Genomic DNA, 23,773 nt, shown 5'->3' on the forward strand with positions numbered 1-23,773 from the left:
TCTGCCGAGGGCTAACGGCTCGCGCAGCTGCGAGCTGGAGACGCCGCTGGTGCTTGCCGGGGGTTGCTGCGATCGGCCCGCGTGGAGAAGGTCGGGGGCCTAGACGCCCGCCCGCTTGGAGCGTCCGTCATGAGGAGAAGGTGCATGTGGGGGGCGTCGAGGGGGCGCGGGAGGGAGCGACTCCCCTTCTGGGTGCGGGGCGGTGCGGGGTCCGAGGGGCCACCCTCCACCCGGGGTCGGGGCGTCCTGTCAGCCGCGCCCGAGTGAGGCCGGGAGCGGCCGGGCTCCGCTGGGAAGCTGTGAGCCAGGGCGAGGGCCGCGGGCTGCTGGCGGCGGGGAGGCCAGACCTGACGCACCCTTTCCCCGGCGGCCTCCGGCCCCCGCAGGTCCAGCCGCCCCGAGTGGGCCGAGCGCAGGGGCCCGGGATCAGCGGCGAGGTGGGGAGGGCGGTCGGGCCCGCGGCGTCGGAGCTGGAGTCCGGGAGCCCCACCCTCTCCGCCCGCCTAGCGTCTCAGGTGCTGCTTATTGGAACCGACGGCTTGTTTTATGTATGTCCTGAGTTTTTTGTGGTTAGGGTTTCAATAAAGCTGTCAGGTTTCAAATTTAGCGTTGCATTTCAGTGTCTCAGGGTTGCAGTGTTAATACTTTACTCGAATTGGAAACATAGCTTGGTTTTCTTGCAAGTTCAGAAAACTCCCAATTAAGGAATACTTGTCCGGTCGTTTTAGCAACTTTTCAGGCATTGAGGGAGAAGGGGGGTGGGCGGGAAGGGGTGTCCGAATTGAAATTGCGACCAGACTCATCACTCCGCCTCTTACCGGCCTTGTAACTTTGGGCAATGATGTTGAATGTCAGTTTGCTCATCACTAAAATGAAAACAATGCCAGGGCTAGGATTTTTGTGTTAAAAGTGATACAGATGTTAACCTTATTTTCTGAAAGTAGTGAATGAACCATTGTGATAATTCATTATTAAATAATTCGTAGTTATTGGTCAAACTGGTTAATGTATGGCTTTGTAAGGCTCTTCCTTCCATGGTTACTGATTCTGAAGGTTCTTTTTCAAATACTTGTCCTTGGGAGAATGGGAATGGAGTACAAATCACTGGTACCACTGGAAGACAAATGTTGGGTGTCAGGTTGTGGATGACAAATAACTTCTTATTTAAAAGAGAGCACAGTTAAGCTGCTCTGTATTTCAGCTAATGACACATTCTGAAGACTGGTAAAATTTTAAATGACATTTTACAGAAGACTCTTACTCCCCAGTCCATTAGCAGTTTTTGGATTGTTCAGGCATCTACTGCTTTCAAGAAAGTGAATGATGGGGAAGGAAAAGTTATCAATTAACTTTGGTTCCAGCCTGACAGATCTAACAACTGGAATTACTATGCTAACAAAACCAGAATTTCAGGTAATCTGGTTTCAAGTATTCATATTTAAAGAAGACTATGAGAAATACGCCTGAAAAATATGGTTATCAGAATGGTCACTGAATTAACTATTGGCTTGATTTCTGAAGCAGATTGTACAGAGGAGCTTAACAAGCTTTTCTAGAGGGCTATTTAGAAAAAAAAAATAGGCGGTAGATCAGTGGAACGCTGCCAGAAGGTAGGAAATCATTTAAAGGGCCATTTAGGATATCTTCTGGGCTAGTGACTTAAGAGTCTCCAGACTGGAAAAATTGGCCCCTTTCAACCTCTGTATTCTTGAATGATATTCTTGTAAGCACCCTCAGTTTTTCAAATGATGTAGTATAAGAAAAAAATCTCAAATTTGCACCTTTTCAGGAATTACCTGAATCCAATTAGCAAGGCAGTACATAATTGTACCATGATAATTTTTTTTACATTTTTTATGCTTTTAATTTACTTTTAAAGTTTTATTGAAATACAATTGATTTACAATGTTGTGTTAATTTCTGCTGTATAGCAAAGTGATTCAGTTATAAATATATTCTTTTCCATTATGGTTTATTCCCAGGGTATTGAATATAGTTCTGTGTGCTATATAATTTGAATCTGCTAATCCCAAACTCCCAATCCTTCCTTCTCCCTTGGCAACCGCAAATAGGTTCTCTATATCTTTGAGTCTGTCTTGTGTCACATTTTAGATTCTTGATGCTGCTGCTAAGTCGCTTCAGTCATGTCCGACTCTGTGCGGCCCCATAGACGGCAGCCCACCAGGCTCCCCTGTCCCTGGGATTCTCCAGGCAAGAACACTGGAGTGGGCTGCCATTTCCTTCTCCAGTGCATGAAAGTGAAAAGTGAAAGTGAAGTCGCTCAGTCGTTTCTGACTCTTAGCGACCCCATGGCCTGCAGCCTACCAGGCTCCTCCATCCATGGGATTTTCCAGGCTGGAGTGGGGTGCCACTGCCTTCTCCGAGATTCTTGATAGCATGTGGTATTTGTCTGTCTTTCTGATTTACTTCACTTATGATAATCTCTCTAGGTCCATTTGTGTTGCTGCAAATGGCATTATTTTCTTTCTTATGGCTGAGTAATATTCCATTGTATATATAGACAATGTGTATATATATATATATACACACACACATATATATATATGTATATAATATATATACACACCACACCTTCTTTATCCATTCGTCTGTTGATGGACATTTAGGTTGTTTCCCACTATTGTAAATAGCAGTGCTGTGAACACTAGGGATGCATGTATTTTCAAATTATAGTTTAGTCTGGGTATGTGCCCAGGAGTAGAATTGCTGGATCATATGGCAACTCCATTTTTTTTTTTTTGAGGAACCTCCAAACTGTTCTCCATAGAGGCAGCACCAACTTACATTCCCTCCAGTGGGGTAGGAGGGTTCTCTTCACATCTTCTCCAGCGTTTGTTGTTTGTAGACTTTTAATGATGGCTGTTCTGACCAGTTATGAGGTGGTACCTCATTATGGTTTTGATTTGCATTTCTCTACTAATTAGTGATGCTGAGAATCTTTTCATGTGCCTACTGGCCATCTGTATGTCTTCTTTGGGTAAATGTCTATTAAGGTCTTCTGTGCATTTTTTGATTGGGTTGTTCCTCTTTTTTTTATTGTTGTATGAGCTGTTTGTGTATTTTGGAGATTAAGCCCTTGTCTGTCACATCATTTGCAAATATTTTCTCCCATTCTGTAGGTTTTCATTTTTTTTTTATTAATTAATTTTTGGCTGTGCTGGGTCTTTGTGGCTGTTTCTCTAGTTGCTGTGTACACAGTGCCTGGACTTCTTATTGCAGTGTCTTCTCTTGTTGCAGAGCACAGGCTCTAGAGTATGAGCTCAGTGGTGGTGACGCATAGGCTTAGTTGCCCCAGGCATGTGGAATCTTCCCAGAGCAGGAACTGAACCCATGTCTCCTGCATTGGCAGGCAGATTCTTAACCACTGGACCACCAAGGAAGTCCCAGTAAATTCTTTTAAACACTCTTTATTATGTGTGTTATTGATATTGCCATCTGGTATAGGCAGCTAGTATCTGTGCAAAAGCTTTTCTGCAACTAGAACAGGAAACCTTTACATTGGGATTTCTTGGCTAGAAAAATGTCTTGGAAATAAGTATATTAAAACTATGGAGAAACTGATGTTCCTGGAGATCTAGGCTGGTGATTTAGAAACCCTGAATATGCTGTAACAGAGAGGGGGCCAGTGAGAGCCTCTAGCCTCATTTCTTGCACAGAAAAGCTTCAGTGACTTGTTCCAGGCCTCCTGGCTGACTGGTAGCAAAGCACATCCAGAGTTTAACTGTAGCAGATACTGCCAACAGTCTCAAGGTGGTGTACTAATTCACTCCAACCAGTAGTGTGTAAAAGTTCTGGCTTTTCTATATACTCATCAACACTGATCAGGGGTTAGTATCCAAAATATATAAAGAATGTACACAACTCAACATTAAGAAAACAAACACCCTTAACTAAAAATGGGTAGAGGATCTGAATAGACATTTTTCCAAGGAAGACATACAGATGGTCAACGGGCACATGAAAAGATGCTTAACATCACTAATCAAAAGGGAAATGCAGATCAGAACCACAATGAAATATTCACCTCACAACTGTCAGAATCACTTTTATTAAAGATAACAGATAACATGAATTGGCAAGGATACTGGGAAAAGGGAACCCTTGTGCACTGTTGGTGGGGATGTAAATGGAGTAGCCACTATGGAAAAACAGTTGGCGATCTCTCAAAAAATTAAATATAGAACTATCAGGGACTTCCCTGGCCGTCCAGTGGTTAAGAATCTGCCTTGCAATTCAGGGGATGTGGGTTTGATTCCTGGTCAGGGAACTGAGATCCCATATGCCACAATGAAAAGATCCTGCAGGCAGCAATGAAGATCCCACAGCAACACAGACCCAGTGCAGCCAAATTAAAAAAAAGAAAAATACAAACTTCCAGTTACAAAATAAATGAGTTACAGGTATGAGATGGATAGTGTGCAGAATGTAGTCAAGAATTAGGTAATATCTTGTATGGTGACCTATTGTAGCTAGACTTATTCTGGTGATAAGTTTGAAATGTATAGAAATGTGTTCACTAATATTCACTCTGTGCTCTAGCAGCAACTAACATAGTGCTAGAGCCAGACATCCTGGAATGTGAAGTCAGGTGGGCCTTAGAAAGCATCACTACGAACAAAGCTAGTGGAGGTGATGGAATTCCAGTAGATGGTGATGGAATTCCAGATTCCAGTAGTCCTGAAAGATGATGCTTTGAAAGTGCTGCACTCAATATGCCAGCAAATTTGGAAAACTCAGCAGTGGCCACAGGACTGGAAAAGGTCAGTTTTCATTCCAATCCCAAAGAAAGGCAATGCCAAAGAATGCTCAAACTACCGCACAATTGCTCTCATCTCACTAGTAAAGTAATGCTAGTAAAGTAATGCTCAAAATTCTCCAAGCCAGGTTTCAGCAATACGTGAACCGTGAACTACCCGATGTTCAAGCTGGTTTTAGAAAAGGCAGAGGAACCAGAGATCAAATTGCCAACATCCACTGGATCATGGGAAAAGCCAGAGAGTTCCAGAAAAACATCTATTTCTGCTTTGTTGACTATGCCAAAGCCTTTGACTGTGTGGATCACAATAAACTGTGGAAAATTCTGAAAGAGATGGGAATACCAGACCACCTGACCTGCCTCTTGAGAAATCTGTATGCAGGTCAGGAAGCAACAGTTAGAACCGGACATGGAACAACAGACTGGTTCCAAATAGGAAAAGGAGTACGTCAAGGCTGTATATTGTCACCCTGCTTATTTAACTTATATGCAGAGTACATCATGAGAAACGCTGGACTAGAAGAAACACAAGCTGGAATCAAGATTGCTGGGAGAAATATCAATAACCTCAGATATGCAGATGATATCACCCTTATGGCAGAAAGTGAAGAGGAACTAAAAAGCCTCTTGATGAAAGTGAAAGTAGAGAGTGAAAAAGTTGGCTTAAAGCTCAACATTCAGAAAACGAAGATCATGGCATCCGGTCCCATCACTTCATGGGAAATAGATGGGGAAACAGTGGAAACAGTGTCAGACTTTATTTTGGGGGGCTCCAAAATCACTGCAGATGGTGACTGCAGCCATGAAATTAAAAGACGTTTACTCCTTGGAAGGAAAGTTATGACCAACCTAGATAGCATATTCAAAAGAAGAGACATTACTTTACCAACAAAGGTCCGTTTAGTCAAGGCTATGGTTTTTCCAGTGGTCATGTATGGATGTGAGAGTTGGACTGTGAAGAAGGCTGAGCGCTGAAGAATGGATGCTTTTGAACTGTGGTGTTGGAGAAGACTCTTGAGAGTCCCTTGGACTGCAAGGAGATCCAACCAGTCCATTCTGAAGGAGATCAGTCCTGGGATTTCTTTGGAAGGAATGATGCTAAAGCTGAAACTCCAGTACTTTGGCCACCTCATGCGAAGAGTTGACTCATTGGAAAAGACTTGATGCTGGGAGGGATTGGGGGCAGGAGGAGAAGGAGACGACAGAGGATGAGACGGCTGGATGGCATCACTGACTCGATGGACGTGAGTCTGAGTGAACTCCGGGGGTTATGGACAGGGAGGCCTGGTGTGCTGCAATTCATGGAGTCGCAAAGAGTTGGACAGGACTGAGCAACTGAGTTGAACTGATAGGTCAATTATATTTCAGAAACAAGCAAGTTCAGAGAAAAAGAGATTAGTTTTAGCTTACCAGTCTGGGGGTAGGGGGAAGGAAGAATTGGATGAGGGCAGTCAGAAGGTTATAAGATAAGTCAGGATTTTAAAAAATTTGTATTTCATTAATGTATTTTTGGCTATATTGGGTCTTTGTTGCTACGTGGGCTTTCTCTAGTTGCTGTGAGCTGGGGCTACTCTCTAATTGCAGTGCACAGACTTCTCATTGCAGTGGCTTCTCTGTTGCAAAGTGCGGGCTCTGGGGTGCATGGGCTCAGTAGTTGTGGTGCACAGACTAAGTTGCCCCATGGCATGTGGAATCCTTCCAGAGCAGGGACCAAACCCATCTCCCCTGTATTGGCAATCAGATTTTTAACCAATGGACCACCACAGAAGTCCAGATAAATCAGTTTTAACATAAGTAATAGGGATGTAATGTACATGATCAATATAATTGGCACCACTGTGTGTTATTTATTAAAGTTGTTAAAGAGTAATACTGAGTTCTAGTCGTAAGAAAAATAATTTTTAAATTTCTTTAATATTTTACCTATATGAAATGATAGATGTTTACTAAACTTATTATGGTAACACTTCATGATGTATATAAATCAAGTCATTGTGCTGTATACCTTAAACTTATACAGTGCTGTATATTAATTATAGCTTAATAAAACTGGAAGGGAAAAAGATGAATAACAAATTTGCAATAAACTTCGAGCTGTTTTATAGGAGCTGACATTTTTGTCTGTTTTTCCATACTATACTGCCGTAGATAGAATCATCGATTGAAGTCCAGATTCTGAATATTATTCAAAAGATTGAATTTACACAGTGTAAGACTGGATTTCTACAATGTAACATGATACTGGATTTTGCTTTTCCAGGGTTGTGGTGTTTGTGGGGGGAAGGATAGGGGACTAGTTAAAGATGAATTAAGTTGAATGCTTATTTCCAATTTTTTTAGCCTTGAGCCCACTGAGAAACTAGTTTTAGTTTCTGTAAATACAGTTTTTAGACTGGAGGCAGTGGCTCAGGTAGCTGGCTTCTCTTTTGCTTTTTAGTGAGGTGCTGGCAGAGGAGTCCATAGTATGTCTCCAGAAAGCCCTGAATCACCTTCGGGAAATATGGGAATTGATTGGCATTCCAGAGGACCAGCGGTTACAAAGAACTGAGGTTGTAAAGAAGCACATCAAGGTGAGTTTAGTAGCACTGGCCTCTCTGCAGTGGGACGGGGGTAAGGACGTTGGTGTCTCATCTAAAATAGCATATAGAAGCAACGCTAGGGTGTCACAGGCTCCTCGTGGTTTTGTTTGCATGTTTGTTTTGGCCAAGCCATGGGGATCCTAGTTCCCGGACCAAGGATTGAACCTGGGTCCTCTGCACTGGGAGTATGGAGTCTTAACCACCGGACCACCAGGGAAGTCCTGGTTTTTTTTAAGTCCTTTCTTAAAATTTTGAAACTGTGAGGTTTTTAGTGTTGTTTGACGTTAATGGGGGAAAACCCAAAAGTTTTATAGGACTGTTTTCTCTCTCATAGGACCTCCTGGATATGATGATTGCTGAAGAGGAAAGCCTGAAGGAAAGACTTATCAAAAGCATAGCCGTCTGTCAAAAAGAGCTGAATACTCTGTGCAGCGAGTTAAATGTCGAGCCTTTTCATGTATGTGGCAGGGTGTCAGGGGATCCTGTTTGGGTCTGAGACTTAGGGAAAAACTTTGATTTGGAGCTCCAGGTGGAAAGTTTCCTTGTAGGGCTGATACTGGACATAAGAAATGGGTAGAACATGTTGCCTAGTTACTTGGTTCCAGCAAAGCCATTTTTTCACTTATATAAATAAGTTGCCCTGTTGAGAGGTGAAACACCTAAGTGTTGCAATGTTTTAGTCAAAAACAAATTTCCTATTCCTATCAATTAGTAGGACATAAAAATTTTTTTAACTCTGAGCTTAGTTAAAAGAGGAATAGATGATATCATTCCATTCTTTCTTTGAAAGAAAATGAAAAGAGCTGCTGCTGCTGCTAAGTCGCTTCAGTCGTGTCTGACTCTGTGCGACCCCATAGACGGCAGCCCACCACGCTCCCCCGTCCCTGGGATTCTCCAGGCAAGAACACTGGAGTGGGTTGCCATTTCCTTCTCCAATGCATGAAGGTGAAGAGCTACTTAAGAAACAAAAGTGATGAGTCATATAAGGGAAAGTTACCCCCAAAACCTGCCTTTGTGGATTTTTTCATACTTGAAAGCTGCACACCACTGAACCAGCTAGAGTGGCCACGTGAGAAGAAGTATTTCCATAGTAGGAATATCAGGAGAGTGAGGTCAAACCCAGGGATGCTCATCTGTGTTTCTTGCTGAGAGTTTGCTGTCCCGTGCTCCAGCACGAGTCAGACATGAACGCAGACACCAGCAAGCATGACGTCAATGACAGAGGGACCCCGAAACATTGCCCTGGTTAGAACCAGTAAAATCAGTGTTGGGATCGTGAAAGTGAAGACAAATGTGAGGGTTGGGAAGGTAACTGGAATAGAGGTGGGTGCAGGGACAGCACACAGGGGGCTGATGTGGTGCCAGTAAGGTCTCAGGCCCCTCTCCCTGTTACAGAAAGAACTGCCTGGGGATCTAGATGGAGGCAGCCTCGGAGGAGGACACTGTGTTTAAAGAGTTAAGGATAATTAATATCTTGTAGCCGTGAGCAATCAGGCAGACTTGGATATCAACACAAATGGCATAAATACATTGATTTTGAACAGAGAGTCCTTTTTATTTTTTAATTGAAGGATAATTGCTGTACAGAATTTTGTTGTTTTTTGAGATTCCTTCTTTAGTCTTTTTTTTTTTTTTTAACTTTTGATATGAAATTGGATGAGAAGTTAGGTATTCAGTAGTATATCTCCCTTAAATTATATGACAATTCCTAGTTTAATGTTGAATAAAATTTATAGGACATATAACTGCCACTTTTTTCTTCTGCTTATCAGGAGTAGAGCAAGGAGTACAAAATGGATTTTTATTGGTTAAGTGATAACCTTTGATTATTGGGATGGTTAAATGATGTTCTTAGGACTATTGGGATAAACATTTAGTTAGGAGCTAAATAACCATAGCTAACTCAAAGCAAGGTTTTCAACCATTTTTACCTCTGGTAAAATTGCCCTGGCACCTTTCCTTATTGGGGAACCTTGTTAGGGGGCCCTCTCTGTGCCATATTCTGTTAGGTTAACAAATAAGTTAACTTATTTGTAAGTTTAACTAAAAGTCTGTCATCCTAGTCTTTTTTTTTCGTCGTCTTTCTCCTCCTCTGAAGAAATCCACTTGGCACCTTAACAGTGGTACATTGTCTCCTACAGGAAGAAGGAGAGACAACCATCTTGCAACTAGAAAAGGATTTGCGCACTCAGGTGGAACTGAGGAGGAAACAGAAAAAGGAAAGAAAACAAGAACTGAAAATTCTTCAAGAACAAGATCAAGAACTGTGTGAAATTCTTTGCATGCCCCATTATGAAATCGACAGCACCTCAGTTCCCAGCTTAGAAGAGCTGAACCAGTTTAGACAACACGTGGCAACTTTGAGGGAAACAAAAGTATGCTAACATTGGTGTTTCTGTTCAGTTTGCCAAGTAGCGTGTAACTCTTTGTGACCCCATGGACTGCAGCACGCCAGGCTTCCCTGTCCTGCAGTATTTCCTGCAGTTTGTTCAAATTCATGTTCATTGAGTCAGTGATGCTGTGTAACCATCTCATCCTCTGTCGCCCCCTTCTCCTCCTGCCTTCAATTTTTCCCAGCATCAGGGTCTTTTCCAATGAATCGGCTCTTTGCATCAAGTGGCCAAAATATTAGGAGCTTCAGTTTCAGCATCAGTCCTTCCAATGAATATTCAGGACTGATATCCTTTAGGATTGAGTAGTTTGATCTTGCAGTCCCAAGAGTCTTCTCCAGCACCACAGTGTAAAAGCATCAATTCTTCGGTTCTCATCCTTTATAGTCCAACTCTCATACCCGTACATGACTACTGGAAAGACCATAGCTTTGATTATATGGACCTTTGTCAACAAAGTGATATCTTTGTTTTTTAATATTCTGTCTAGGTTTGTCATAGCTTTATGTCAACATTCATATGTCCTAGAAGTCATTTGACTTTCCTCCAGGTATCTTATAATCATCTTCTTTCATAGGCATCTAGGCGTGAGGAGTTTGTTAACATAAAGAGACAGATCATACTGTGTATGGAGGAATTAGAGCACACGCCAGACACAAGCTTTGAAAGAGACGTGGTGTGTGAAGATGAAGAAGCCTTCTGTTTATCTCTGGAAAATATTGCAACACTACAGAAGTTGCTCCGGCAGGTAATGTTGCTCAGATTATGGCCTGGGATCTCCACAGTATCCAGCAATTTGGGGGAAAAAAAAACTTGCGGTTTTTTCCTTTAAGATAAAGAGAGTATTATATGAAATACAACCTTTAATATTTTTTTTAAACAAAAACCTTAATTTATATGTGGTTCTAAGAATATGAAATTCAGGATTTGGGTGAAAAACTAAGATATTTGAATTAGTGTTTGACTGAAAAAAAAATTTTTTTTTTTAGTTAAAATTTAAATCCTAATTTTGGAGATCTGAGACCCTACTACCATAATGACAGCCTTATAGTTTGTTTTCAGAAGTCATGAAAAAGCTCTTCACAGTCTTGTGAAAGGACTTCTTCTCCATGGGGGTAAAGATGTATCTTTGTGGGAAGCCAGAGGGCTTTCTCTCTGCTGCTGTCATTGCTGTAACCACTGGCTTTCCTTGCTACAGCTGGAAGTGCGAAAATCACAAAATGAAGCAGTGTGTGAGGGGCTGCGTGCTCAGATACGAGAGCTCTGGGATAGGTTGCAAATACCTGCAGAAGAAAGAGAAGCTGTGGCCACGGTTATGACTGGGTCGAAGGCCAAGGTCCGGAAAGCGGTAAGAAACCCTAAGGGCACTGGGTCAGCTTTTTGGTGTCAAGTGTGATATCTCTGGGGCTTCCCTAGTGGCTCAGTGGTAAAGAATCCACCTGCCAGTGCAGGAGATGTGGGTTCAATCCCTGGGTCAGGAAGATCCCTTGGAATAGGAAGTGGCAACCCAGTCTGGTATTCTTGCCTGGGAAATCCCATGGACAGAGGAGCCTGGCGGGCTACGTAGTCCATGGAGTCGCAAAGAGTTACAGACAACTGAGCGACTGAGCATGAGCACTCACTGATGTCTTGACCAGCTTCTGCCTTGCGTGAACCTGTTTTTTTTCTTTCTTTTTTTAACATTTATTTATTTGGCTGCATCAGGTCTTAGTTTCATGCAGGATCTAGTTCCCTGACCAGGGATTGAACCTGGGCCCCCTGCATTGGGAGCGCAGAGTCTTAGCCACTAGACCATCAAGGAAATCCTGAGTGAGCCTGTTTTTAAGACAAGCATCAGAAAAGGGTGGCAGTAGCCTGATCATCTGTTATTTTTTGTGTATGTTTCTTAGATTTCTGGCTCCTAGGATATCATTGTTATAGAGTGTTGACTTGCCACTGTGGTTTTGTGTTGTAATTTTATTAAAAAGGGCTTTCCTTGTGGCTCAGCTGGTAAAGAATCTGCCTACAATGTGGGAGACCTGGGTTCTATCCCTGGGTTGGGAAGATCCCCTGGAAAAGGGAAAGGCTACCCACTCCAGTATTCTGGCCTGGAGAATTCCATGGACTGTAGTCCATGGGGTCGCAAAGAGTTGGACGCAACTGAGCAACTTTCACTTCACTTTATTAAAAAGAGGGAAAATATTTTGCAAATTTACATAAATATACAAATATGACAAGCACTTTTAACAGGTCTTTTTGTTTTAGCTGCAATTAGAAGTGGATCGGTTGGAAGAACTGAAAATGCAAAACATGAAGAAAGTGATTGAGGCAATCCGAGTGGAGGTGGCTCAGTACTGGGACAGGTGTTTTTATAGCCAGGAGCAGAGACAAGCTTTCGCTGCTTACTACTCTGGTTCGTATAGAAGTGTCGCTCTTCATGTGGCTGCTCACTTGTGTTTTACATGCAGACATTCACTGGGAAGTATTTCCTCTGGAACAGAGGCATACATTTCCAAGCCATTCAGCATAAATTGCCATTCCTGTTCAAATAAGCATTTGCAAATGCTATTGGGAAATGAGGGATCTCTGAAGCAGCATAACTCTGTGGACTGCCTGTAGGTGTGAAGCTCATGTTTATCAGATGCTTACTCTGCTGCCAGGTGCAAAGTCAGACTCTTAACAGGATTATCTCACTTAATACTCATGTTAAGGGATGAGGAAGGACACTGAGGCACATAAATGTTGCACAGCTTAACCCAGAGACACACAGCAGGTCAACGGCAGAGCCCACTTTTGAGCCCAGGAGTATGCCCCCAAGAGCCCAATGGAATTCTGGTCTGAACTGAATATAAAGATGCTGCTGTCTTTACTGAATTCCACATTTCTGGACATTTTCTGTGACTCAGCCCTCTATTGGGCAGCATGAAAAGAAAGAATATGAAAGAAACGTAAGACAAGGCAAAAGATGACAGAAGTTTTGAGAATCTTAGTCATATTATTCTACACCTTAGTCAGTCTCCAGTCCTTCGGCTGATGGTGACAAACCTGGCTTTTATTATCTATAGCATACAATTACTTGTGTATCACTTTTACTGTCAGGGGGAAAACTCCGCTTCCATTTTAGGGGGATGAGGGATTAGTGAATTGGGATACTAAACACTGGAGGGATTTCTTAAAACTACTGGGCCTGTATCTTACAGAGGACTACACAGAAAATCTGCTCCAGCTCCATGATGCCGAGATCGTGCGGTTAAGAAACTACTATGAGGTTCACAAAGAACTCTTTGAAGGTGTCCAGAAGTGGGAAGAGAGCTGGAGGCTTTTCTTAGAGTTTGAGGTACTGCCCTACTTTTTGTCTGTTTTCCTTAGAGTACAGTGTAGTGTTAAGAAAGCATCCTCTGCGTGGAGTCAGAGCCTGTTTCCTTTGCCGTTTACCAGGTTTTATCATTACATCTGTAATTTACTGCTAACCCATCTGTATTTGTCAAGCTTAGAAACATGTAAGAGAAAAACCCCAAATTAATTCCTTCAATAAGGCTGAAGTTTCTTGCATAAAGGAAGTCTAGAGGTAGGCAGTGCAAGGCAGGTATAGCCGTTCCATAGTCTGTGGGGTCCCAGGCTTCTCCAGTTCATAGCTCCTCCACTGCTGAGGGGTGGGTCTAAGCTCAGGTCCACGGTGGTTCTGGAGCTCCCACCACAGCGTTTCACACAGCGTGTGAAGGCGGGAGCGCAAAAGGCACTGCCCCCACCCTCTGAGAGCCTTTCCCAGGCTCTCTTCATAGCACCGCCACTTAAATGCCACACCAGCTACTGGCGAGGCTGGGAGAACTGCTACCGTAGGTAAATCCAGGGTCTGTTTCTAAGGAAGGAGAGAAGAGTGGATGTAGGGGCGGGTAACTAACATTCTGTACTGTTCAAACTTTTGCTATTATCTTAGAAAATTGCCTGGTTATTGGGGCACATTTGTGTACTCTGTATTCCTTTTGTTCTGATAGACAGCATGAATAGGTTCCCTTAGAGCATTTAGAGTTCAGAGCTGGGATCGGGTTGAGGCAAGTGAGACACCTCAGGCATGAAATTCATGAGATTTATTCTCAGGTCCAACCAGTCCTGATAGAGCTGGAACAGCCCTTTAGCAAATCCAGAGTTTAACTCCAAGTTTATAGGCAGGAAAGTAGGACTCAGAAGTAGAGAAAACTGTGCTTGCCTCAGCAGCACATATACTAAAATTGGAACGACACAGAGAAGATTAGCATGGCCCCTGCGCAAGGATGACACGCAAATTCATGAAGCGTTCCATATTTTTGCCCCTGTGTTTGCTTCCCTGAACTTTCCAGGCTGAACTCCCGGCTCCCCACTTTCCTCTCCCACCCTCCCTAGGACTGGTGGGCCGCAGGGTCAGGGCAGGCACGGGGCTGGCCAGCACACACAGGTCCCATGCCATCATGGGAGAAGGGCTGGGGCCTTGGGGGATCTTGTCCTCCACAGCTGGCCTGCTGTTAAACATTAAAACCATTTACCAACCCCCCCCCCCCCAAAAAAAGTAGAGAAAACTGCGTGAGATCACACAGCTGTTTAAAAGCAGGTGTTCTAGGCCTCCATTCCTCCTTACTTCTGGTAGAAAGCAAGGAGGAGGAGGAGTGAAAGTCAAGAGCTCAACCATAAAAAAGAATATTTTGCCACTGGCAACAACTTGGATGGACCTATAGGGTATTACACTTAGTAAAATAACTCAGAGAAAAAGACGACTATTGTAAGATACCACTCATATGTGGAATCTAGAAAATAAACTAATACATATAATATAACAAAAAAACAGACTCACAGACATAGAAACAAACTAATGGTTACCAGTGGGGAGGGGGAAACCGGGACTATTCAGGAGTAGGGGATTAAGAAGTACAACTACTATGTATAAAATAACTAAGCCACTGGGATACATTGTACAGCATGGAACACTGTAGAGCATAGCCAATATTTTATAATAACTATAAATGGAGTATGACCTTTACAAATTGTGAATCACTGTGTTGTACACCTGAAACTTATATAATATTGTAAATCAACTATATAATTTAAATATATATATATATAAAGCTAATAAAGAACCAAATATGCAACCCTTGTTTACATGGCAATGTTTAAGGAAAAATAAGAAACTAATTACCATTCCTTTTAGATATGCTTATAGAAAGTCACTAATCAAACAGCCTGGAAAGGAAATAGAATTTATCAGTTTGGTCCCCAAATTGTCAAGACTGTTTCTAAACTTTTTTGATTATCTGCCCTGTTTTTTAGTGTATTCACCTAATTTGTATTTATAAATTATAAACTTACATTACTATTCTGATATATTGTAGAACGTAACTAAAAACAGAAAAGTTAAAAAGAATAAGAAGCCTAACATTTTATATTTTTTGTCCATTTTGTGAGGGTTAATTTAATAAAAATCACATGATCTGTAAACCCTTTCACTGAGCACATTTAAGCTGTGTTGTCTTAATACAGTGGGAGTGGGCAAGTTGGGGAGTCACCAGCAAGCCCTCTGAGTGTAGACCTCCTGCTTGTCCCCCCGCACCCCCCATTTCCCTTTGGTGACCTCTGAACCAAGGAAAGGAGCCAGTGACATTGTGCAGTAAATATGAAAGCCTGTCTTACTTTTTAGATGGAAAAGGAAACAGTAGTTTTCCTGCACCCCAGTGTTTGACCTTGCATCTCCCCGGGAGTAGTCACACCCCACTCCCTGCCTTAGAAAGCCACCATGTCTCACTGCTCAGAGTGGGTGGGGATGAAAACTCAGAAGTCTCCTTACAAGTATGCATCCATTTATGAGAGCATGGATTCTAGCAGAATCAGGCATTTAGCCTAATTAAAATGTGTTTTTCACAGAGAAAAGCTTCAGATCCAAGTCGATTTACAAATCGTGGAGGAAATCTTCTAAAAGAGGAAAAGCAGAGAGCCAAGCTCCAAAAAACACTCCCTAAGGTAATACTGTTGCTGAGAATGTTTGGTGCATGGCTACAAAATATCTCACTTTTTGTATATCCCTTGCTTTGAATCATTTTGCCCCCAAACTGTATTCTCTTCCAAAGGTTAGGCAAGGATAGTAAGTACGTGCTGGCTCTGCTAGTTTCAAGTATTCCTTGATAACTGAATATCAAGTTTTATTATGTTTTTAGGACTGCCACAACAGAGTACCAGAGACTAGGTGGGTTAAACAACAGAAATTCATCTTCTCAGTCCTGGAGGCTAGAAGTCTGAGATCAAGGTGTCAGCAGGGCTGGTTTTCCGAGGCTTCTTTCCTGCCTCCACACAGTTATCTTCTCCCTGTATCTCCACACAGTCCTCCTACTGTATGTGTGTATGTTTAAATTTTCTTACAAAGCTGCAGTCATGTTGGATTAGGACTCGCCCTTATGACCTCATTTTAACTTAATTACATCTGTGTTAAAATAAAGTCATGTTCTGAGGTACTGGGGATTAGGACATCAGCATATGAATTTGGCAGGGGGCACAATTGAGCCCATAACACAAGGTGACCTTGTGAGAAAGTGCTTTGGACTTCATTACTGTTCTCTATTTTAATAATAATAGTTAACATTTATTGAATTAAGTGCCAGATACTGTCTTAGAGTGCTTTCCATTTATTAATTCACTTAATTGTCACAACATCCTTAAGAGGTTGGTATTATTATTTCCATTTTTACAGATGAGCAAACTGAGGGACTAAGCACTTAAGTACCTGGCCCACCTCTTCCGAGCCAGTAAAGGGTGGATCCCAGGCTGCAGCCTAGCTAGTGCTGCTCTGTGAACACTGCCTGCTTAATGTTGCAGGTTCCCCCAGTGCTGCCTCCAGCTTCCAGCACCAGAACTTTAGTGGGCAGGCTCTGGGTTCTCACTTTTTCCCACCTTCAAGTGTATTATGAATGAACCATGCTCGGACTGATTTCTGGCCACTCTGGCCTGTTCCCATATGGGTCCAGCTACCTGAAGTCAGGCTAATGATACTCTGAGTGGGTAAGAGGCGTTCTTTGGGAGAATCATTTCTTTTAGGTTTCACACCAAAGATTTGATGTAATTAACATGTCCTTGTTTCTGGTCTCAGTTGGAAGAGGAGTTGAAAGCAAGGATTGAAATGTGGGAACGAGAGCATTCAAAGGCATTTGTGGTGAATGGGCAGAAATTCATGGAGTATGTAACAGAACAGTGGGAGATGCACCAACTGGAGAAAGAGAGAGCCAAGCAGGAACGAGTAAGTGAACCCAACTTGGGAATTGGGGAAGAGCAATGAGGGAGCGGCCCACAGTCCCTGCCAGGGCTCTAGGTTGGCTAAAGAAGTCGCAGCTCATGGCAGCTCTTTTAGCATTGTACTTTTGGCCCTTCCTCTGCTCCCATCCCAGAGCTGTTTTCCTTCTGGGATTTATCACTCTTGCCCCTGACTTTCACATAGCAACTAAAGAACAAGAAGCAGACAGAGACAGAGATGCTCTACGGCAGTACTCCGCGAACACCCAAGCGGCGAGGACCGACACCCAGCACTCCAGGCAAAGTGCGCAAGGTAACGCGGAGCTGCCTGAGCTGCTGGGCTCTAATGTGTGTCAGATGTTGAGTCCCGGATTAAACTCAGGGTGCCGGCAGCTGCCAACAGTCTGTAATGATGAAAACCTTCAGAGGTTCATTCTGTAATTCCAACAAGTGACCATGGCACTGTGTGAAGTAAGACTTTCATGCTTGGCAAATAGAATAGCTAATGTTCCTTAACCTCTAGAGCAGGAAACCAGGGAGTCCGTCCTTTCCTTCCTTCCATCCTTCTTTTTTTTAAACCTTTTCTTTAATAAATGGAGTGCTATTTTCCTCTTTGCTCCTCAACTCATACTTTATAACATATAAAATGTTTTTTAAAAAATCACCTATAGTGTGTAACTCCAGAAGCACCAATGAGAATATTTGGTGTTTTTCCTGCTTTTATAAAAAGGTTTTTAAAATAGTGTATTTTCATAAAACAGAGATCACAGAATATATAATTTTGATTTCTGCTTTTTCAGAGAATTAAACTTTCTATAAATATGCTCATTATTAGCTGGTATATTCTATTTTTTTGACATTCTGTCATTTATTAAACTAGTTCCCTATTGTTTGATATTAGGTACTTAATTTTTTATTAGGAAAATAATGTGATGAAATTTTTAGAACATGTTATAAATTTTTACCCATCACACCCAAAGTTTCCTTTTGCCCTTTTATATTCTCTGCTTTTTGTACCCATCCCCCACAGCTCCTGGCAACTACAGCTTTGTTCGCTCAGTACTATTGATTAATTTGCATTTTCTAACATTTTGTAGAAATAGAATCACACAGTGTGTATACTTCTGTGTCTGATTTTTTTCATCTGTGTTATGTCAGTAGGTTACTCTTTTTATTGTTGAACAGTATTCCACTGGATGTATATACCACAATTTGCTTATCTAGTTGCCTGTGTTGATGGATATTTAGCTTATTTCTAGTTTTCTGGCTACTACAAATAAAGCTCCTGTAAATATTTATGTGTAAGTCTTTGTATGGATATATGCTTTTATTTCTCTTGGGTAAATACCCAAGAGTGACATGGCTGGGTCTTAGGATAGTTGCCTGTTTAACTTTTCGAAACAAAATGGTTGTCCCATTTTATAGTTCCACCTGCTGGATGCAACACTGAACACTTTTCTAGACTGCTTCCCGTCCTCACTCCTCTGTAGTGTAAGGATGGGTTACTCAGCACGTTGTCTCACGTCAGTAATCTTGTGTCTTGTTCTAGCTGAACACTACCACCATGTCCAATGCTACGGCCAACAGCAGCATTCGGCCTGTCTTTTCGGGGACAGTCTACCGCTCTCCTGTGTCTCGACTTCCACCTTCTGGCAGCAAGGTCAGTATGCTCTGTGTACAAGCACATCTGCAACACCGGCCCGACCTATGCACTCCAGGGTCTGTTGGGAGGCAGAGATACTGAATACTTTCCTCTGGACTGAGAAGGAGCTTTGAGACCGAAAAACAAAGCAGGTAGCTTCATAAAGTGCAATTATGAAGTTTACTATGGGTAATTTACATACAGGCAGGATCTGAGGACAGTGACCCAGAGGCATTTGCATCTGCACTCAAGCACTGAAAGGGGTACAGAGGCCAAAGCTTAAGATGTAGACACATCTGTAGGACACATCTAGGAGCAGCGCGTCTGTACTGATAGGCACTGTGCAGTCTTCCTTCTCCCAGGGTCACGAGACCACCAATCACCTGCCTCAACAAAAGGCATTCTTCAGTTTTCGTATCAGGTGAAGGCAAGGGTCAGACTTGATAGGGACTTTGTCTGGCTTGGGCACATTCCTTGTGTGTAGGTTGAAGGTCAGTCATGCAGGACCGGGAGAGGGTGGGACTGCAGGCCTAAGGTGGAGCTGACATAAAGGAGTCAGTGTGGGTCAGCCACACAAGGCCCCACCTACTTGTTCCAGTTTCTAAGGTCCTTGTATCCGATTATCATTGAGATGCTGAGTTAACAGATGGAAGCTAACTAGTCTCTCAAAGACTAAATGAGAGAAGAGGAGAGAATGGTCATCCTGAGCCCTGACTAATGTTGTGGGAAGCACTGGGATGGCTGAGAAACTGAAATCTCCATTGAAAGCCTGGTCTTCGGTGATCCTGTGTGAGGTCCCTGCATGTGGGTTCCAGCCCAGTGACATTGGATGACTAGGTGCAGACAGGAACTCTCACCCCAGGAGAGGGGTGAGGAGTGTGTGCTAAAACGTCTTCAGTCTTTCAAGTATTCTACAGACCATGCTCAAGATAAGGGTTCTGCAGATCATTGGGAATCTGTATTTGTTAAACCAGAAGAATAGGATTACAGACACATGAATAAAGACAGTGTCTGTCAGCCTTTGATAATTTGTGTATGTGTAGTCATTATAAGGGATTGAAGGATCTTTCTTTTCTCTACAGCCAGTCATCACTTCCACCTGTTCGGGGAAAAAAACACCCCGTGCCGTCAAGCATGGAGCCAACAAGGAGAACCTGGAGCTCAATGGCAGCATCCTCAGCGGTGGGTACCCTGACTCGGCCCCCCCACGGCGCAACTTCAGCATTAATTCTGTTGCCAGCACCTATTCTGAGTTTGCGGTAATTCACCTTTTCTAGTATCTACCAGTCCCTGGGGAGCACACAGTTGGGGCAGAGGGGGTATCTCCCCAGGGGCACCCAGGCTGTTAGTTCGGACAGATCTTTGGAGGCTGAGAATCCCTTTCCTGACATGACCATGGCATGAAGTGGGGGTGGTTTAAGGGTGGTATACAGGAAGAAAGATGGCAGCAGCAACCAGACATTTAACCTGGATCCTTCTGCTTAAGAAATACCATTCCCTGGCTGCAGGAGGTAACCTTTCTAATCACTGCCCTGGTGCTCTCTTGGTGGAGTCTTGGTAATTGTCTTAATTCTTTGTTCTTAGAAGGATCCGTCCCTCTCTGACAGCTCCACTGTTGGGCTTCAGGTCTGTATGGCAACCCCTGCATGTCCCATGTCCCTTTTCCAAGCTGATCTGTCATCTGCTGGCTTCATTCCCATGTGGGCACAGGGCTGCACTAACCAATAATCTCAGCTGTATTATCATAAGTTTTTTTTTTTTTTAACAAAGGAAGCAGGAATCCCTAATACAAATACTAAATACTAATACTAAATCCCTAATACTAAAAATAGTAAATATCTGGGTTAAGTTCCCAACAGACTGACTAAACAGACTAACCTGCTGATTAACTTGTTCAGACTTGGATTCTCAGCCCCATCTAAAGTTAGGCAAAGTTTTTTTATCCTGTTATTTCACAACAGAGAATTTCCACCCTCCCCAGTTGTGACATTAAGGGCCTCCAGTGTGCTAGAAAGGAAAGGCCCTATCACGTGGGGAGGGGAGCCCCAGCTGTGTGCTGCCTATAAGGTTTTTGGCCTGTGTGCTGATTATTTCCTGGAGTATATGTCTTACTAACCCCTCAGAGCTGCACTGCCAACTTTCTGTCTGCTCTGAGCTAGCCCATGCTCATTTCTTTGCCTTTGCCTATTTCTACCACACTGAGCTGCTAAAGCACATAGGAGGCACTGGAAGAAAGTTATTTTTCCCCCACAGTGCTCTTCAGCTCCTAGTAACCTACTTCACTTTTACCAACACTTAACTGCAGTGCCCTCTCCTTAGTGATGTGTTCTTTTTTCCCAGAGTATCTAACTATTGAGAGGTGAGGCTGTCCTTCACCATTGTGGGGGATATTGAGTGAAAGCCTAGGGCATCAACTGTCTTGCTGCAGTAATAGAGAATGTGACAGCTGCCCAAGGCTACAGCTCATTTTGAGCTCTGAAGCTCACTTTATATTCTTTTACTTTTGTCAAGTTATTTTTTTTTTTAAGAGTTGTTTTATTATTATTTTGGCTATGCTGTGTGGCATGTAGGATCTTAGTTCCCCAACCAGGGATTGAACCTCAAGCTGTCTTCACCACTGATCTACCAGAGAAGTCCCTATCAAGTACTTGACTGTTGTGGTTCTACCTACAGAAGTGGGTACTTGTCACTGTGGCTAGCTGACTGCAGGCCACAAAGTCCAGCTTTCTCCTTCCTGTTTGCTCAGCCAGCCCCGCTTCATCCACTTGGTGCTTACACATAGCTGTCTTTGGCTCAGTCAGGCAGGCTCTCCTGGTTTGGGCTGGTGTGGCTGTGGGCTCCACCAGGCAGCACTGAAGCCAGTAGACTAACCTCTACTAACACCTGTCCTTTCTCACTGGCCAGCCATGCTTTGTCTTCTGCTTTGGTACCATGTGCTCCAGCACGAGATGAAATCACCAGCAGGTTAACAGGCCCTCAGCCCCAGGGATTGGTAGATATACACTCTGGCCCGTTGTTTCATAAAGGGCTCAAAAGAACAAAATTTGTTGCCTATCTAGCTTGACAACTCAGGGTACTTGGTGAAGTCTAAGGGATTTCTCTCCTGTGAGGTTTTAACAAAATGGACTGGCTGAGGAAAGCGATCAAGGGGCAAATACGTACCTGCTTAGTCTGTGACTAAGCATTCCCTTCCCTTGGATTCCTAACACAGCCTGTGCTGGGCTAGGGCCCACCATCTTAGAGAGACGCCCTCAGAGGGCTGTGTGCTGACATTCACTCGTGCTTACTCACCAGGGCAGGGCATGCATGAGAGGGGGCAGTACTGCCATTGATGTTATTTATTTTTCAACAGCGCGAACTTTCAAAGGCTTCCAAATCTGATGCTGCTTCCCGAATCCTCAATTCAACCAACATCCAGTCCTGAGAAGCCCTGATCAGTCACCCCTCTGAAGTTTTCTGTGCCTAATTATACAGGGTGGCTTTAATATTTCTTCAGTTTCGATGCTTGAAAGCCTGGACACGTTCCATTACCATGAGTCTAACTTAGAGAAGTGAATGAGTTACAGGTGAAAGTCATAAGCTTAGTGCGTCTTCAGACATTTGGTTTTGACTCAAGAAATACATTAAAACTTAGTTCATAGCAGTAAGTGTAAATTTTAGCATATGGAACTTAATTTCTTTTCCTGCCCCATAACTGTACTTGCTGAAGCATGATCAAGGGCTTGTTATATTTCACCTTTGAGTAGGAAAATGACTGTGTCCATCCTTGGGGTATGGGACATGAAGCAGTTTTTTGTCTGTACACTTACAATTAGCAATTAACATCTTTTTTGTTTAGGGATGTTCAATTAACGCTACAGCTTCAATAGCTTTGCTCTCACCTAAAGGCCTGTCCCCACCACACAGGACAGCCTTCCTCCTGATGAAGATGTCTGTGTGTCAGAAGTTGGGATGGCCTGACTCACTGCCAAAGAGGTGACAGGGAGGCTGGGAGCGCCTTTGTTCAGTCGTGTAGTTTTGTCATGTGGGGTGATGCTGTGGGTCGGGGGTGGTGTGTGAACACACATGCTTGTCTGAACTTCTGGGTCCAGTTCCCCCATCCCTGCGCCCCTGTGCCTGAGTCCCTCCACTCTCTGCACTTCGTAGCCAAGTAGGGAGGCTGTTTGGTGGGTTGGGCTGTTCCTGTTCCTGTCGTGGAGACCTGGAACTTTGCACGTCAGTCCTGGGGAGTTATTCCTGCCGTAGCGTCCACGATGAGGCTCCTTCTTCACCTACCCTATTGATCACTACTGCGCTACCCGAAGCACTATTATTTATTCTCCCTCTGCCTGTACCCTACTACTGTCAGCACAGTAAATGGTTCTTGGAAGCTTACAGGTGTGGATTTGGTCTGTTAGTCATGCGTACACATGTACTGATTTTAAAATATATTCTTAAATTAAAATGTATACTTATATTTCAGAAACATATATTGTAGTGGTGTTTTCATTGTTTCCCAATCACTTTTTGGTTGGTTTTTGTCTGAAAAACAACTAAAAGAACATACAAGAAATTTTTAGTCAGGAGCATGATTTTTACTTTGAGTGTTTCTAAATTAAGAGCATCTCTTGTCCTGAGAAAAAGTTTCCTGAGAGAAATAAAAAGCCTAACTCCCAAGTTTTCATTGCTAGTCTCTGTGTACAGCTGTATTTTCCTTTGGGTAAATACCTAGGAGTGAAATGGCTGGATCTTACATATGGTAGGTGTATGTTTAACTTTTTAAGAAACTGCCAGTCTGATTTCCAAAGTGGTTGGCTTATTTCACATTCTCATGATGTATTAAGGTTCCAGTTTCTTCACATCTTCTGTGACACTTGGTATGGTCTTTATGATTTTAGCCATTTTAGTAGCTGTGAAATGGTATCTCAATGTGGTTGTAATGTGCATTTTCCTAATGATGGTGTTTAACTTTTTTTTAAAAAAAAATTCTGTTTAACATCTTTTCACATGCTTCTCTGTGATCATTCTTACTTTCTCTGGTGAAGTACCTATTGAGTTCATTCTTTTTCATACAGTATCTAGTTGTCCAGCACCATTAGCTGAAAAGCTAAACTTTCTCCTGTAAGTTTCTGTTCCACTGATCTGTCTGTTCTAATGACTACGAGGATTTATATGAATTCTT

General features: G+C 43.0%; 2 protein-coding genes and 2 non-coding genes across 8 annotated transcripts in view; 2 read left to right on the forward strand and 2 right to left on the reverse strand.

Annotated features, from left to right (window-relative positions):
• PRC1 (protein regulator of cytokinesis 1) lies at window positions 1-23,081 on the forward strand. Of its 5 annotated transcripts, none has more exons than XM_019983845.2 (15): window positions 1-140; window positions 7,215-7,347; window positions 7,691-7,813; window positions 9,498-9,731; window positions 10,324-10,494; window positions 10,945-11,094; window positions 11,991-12,138; window positions 12,926-13,062; window positions 15,615-15,710; window positions 16,831-16,977; window positions 17,176-17,283; window positions 18,520-18,630; window positions 19,695-19,871; window positions 20,197-20,238; window positions 21,965-23,081. In XM_019983845.2, exons 1-15 carry the CDS (start codon window positions 130-132, stop codon window positions 22,034-22,036), a joined length of 1,860 nt encoding a protein of 619 aa, XP_019839404.2. In that variant the 5' UTR covers window positions 1-129; the 3' UTR covers window positions 22,037-23,081. The 5 variants fall into 5 exon arrangements, with proteins under 5 accessions (XP_019839404.2, XP_019839408.2, XP_019839406.2 ...); XM_019983849.2 differs by having other exon boundaries at window positions 19,695-19,794; XM_019983847.2 differs by lacking the exon at window positions 20,197-20,238.
• On the reverse strand, window positions 11,475-11,547 carry TRNAG-CCC (transfer RNA glycine (anticodon CCC)). The gene has a single exon. It is a non-coding gene; the product is annotated as a tRNA-Gly (tRNA).
• On the forward strand, window positions 13,925-14,031 carry LOC139178515 (U6 spliceosomal RNA). Its single transcript, XR_011562899.1, has one exon. It is a non-coding gene; the product is annotated as a U6 spliceosomal RNA (small nuclear RNA).
• RCCD1 (RCC1 domain containing 1) overlaps window positions 21,920-23,773 on the reverse strand; it is a 14,960-nt gene continuing 13,106 nt past the window's right edge. The window contains exon 9 of the mRNA XM_070775157.1: window positions 21,920-23,144. The gene's annotated coding sequence lies outside the window, so the exon portion shown is untranslated. The remainder of the gene's footprint in view (window positions 23,145-23,773) is intronic.

The sequence above is a fragment of the Bos indicus genome, chromosome 21 (genome assembly GCF_029378745.1).
Source record: "Bos indicus isolate NIAB-ARS_2022 breed Sahiwal x Tharparkar chromosome 21, NIAB-ARS_B.indTharparkar_mat_pri_1.0, whole genome shotgun sequence".
Taxonomy (NCBI): Eukaryota; Metazoa; Chordata; class Mammalia; order Artiodactyla; family Bovidae; genus Bos; species Bos indicus.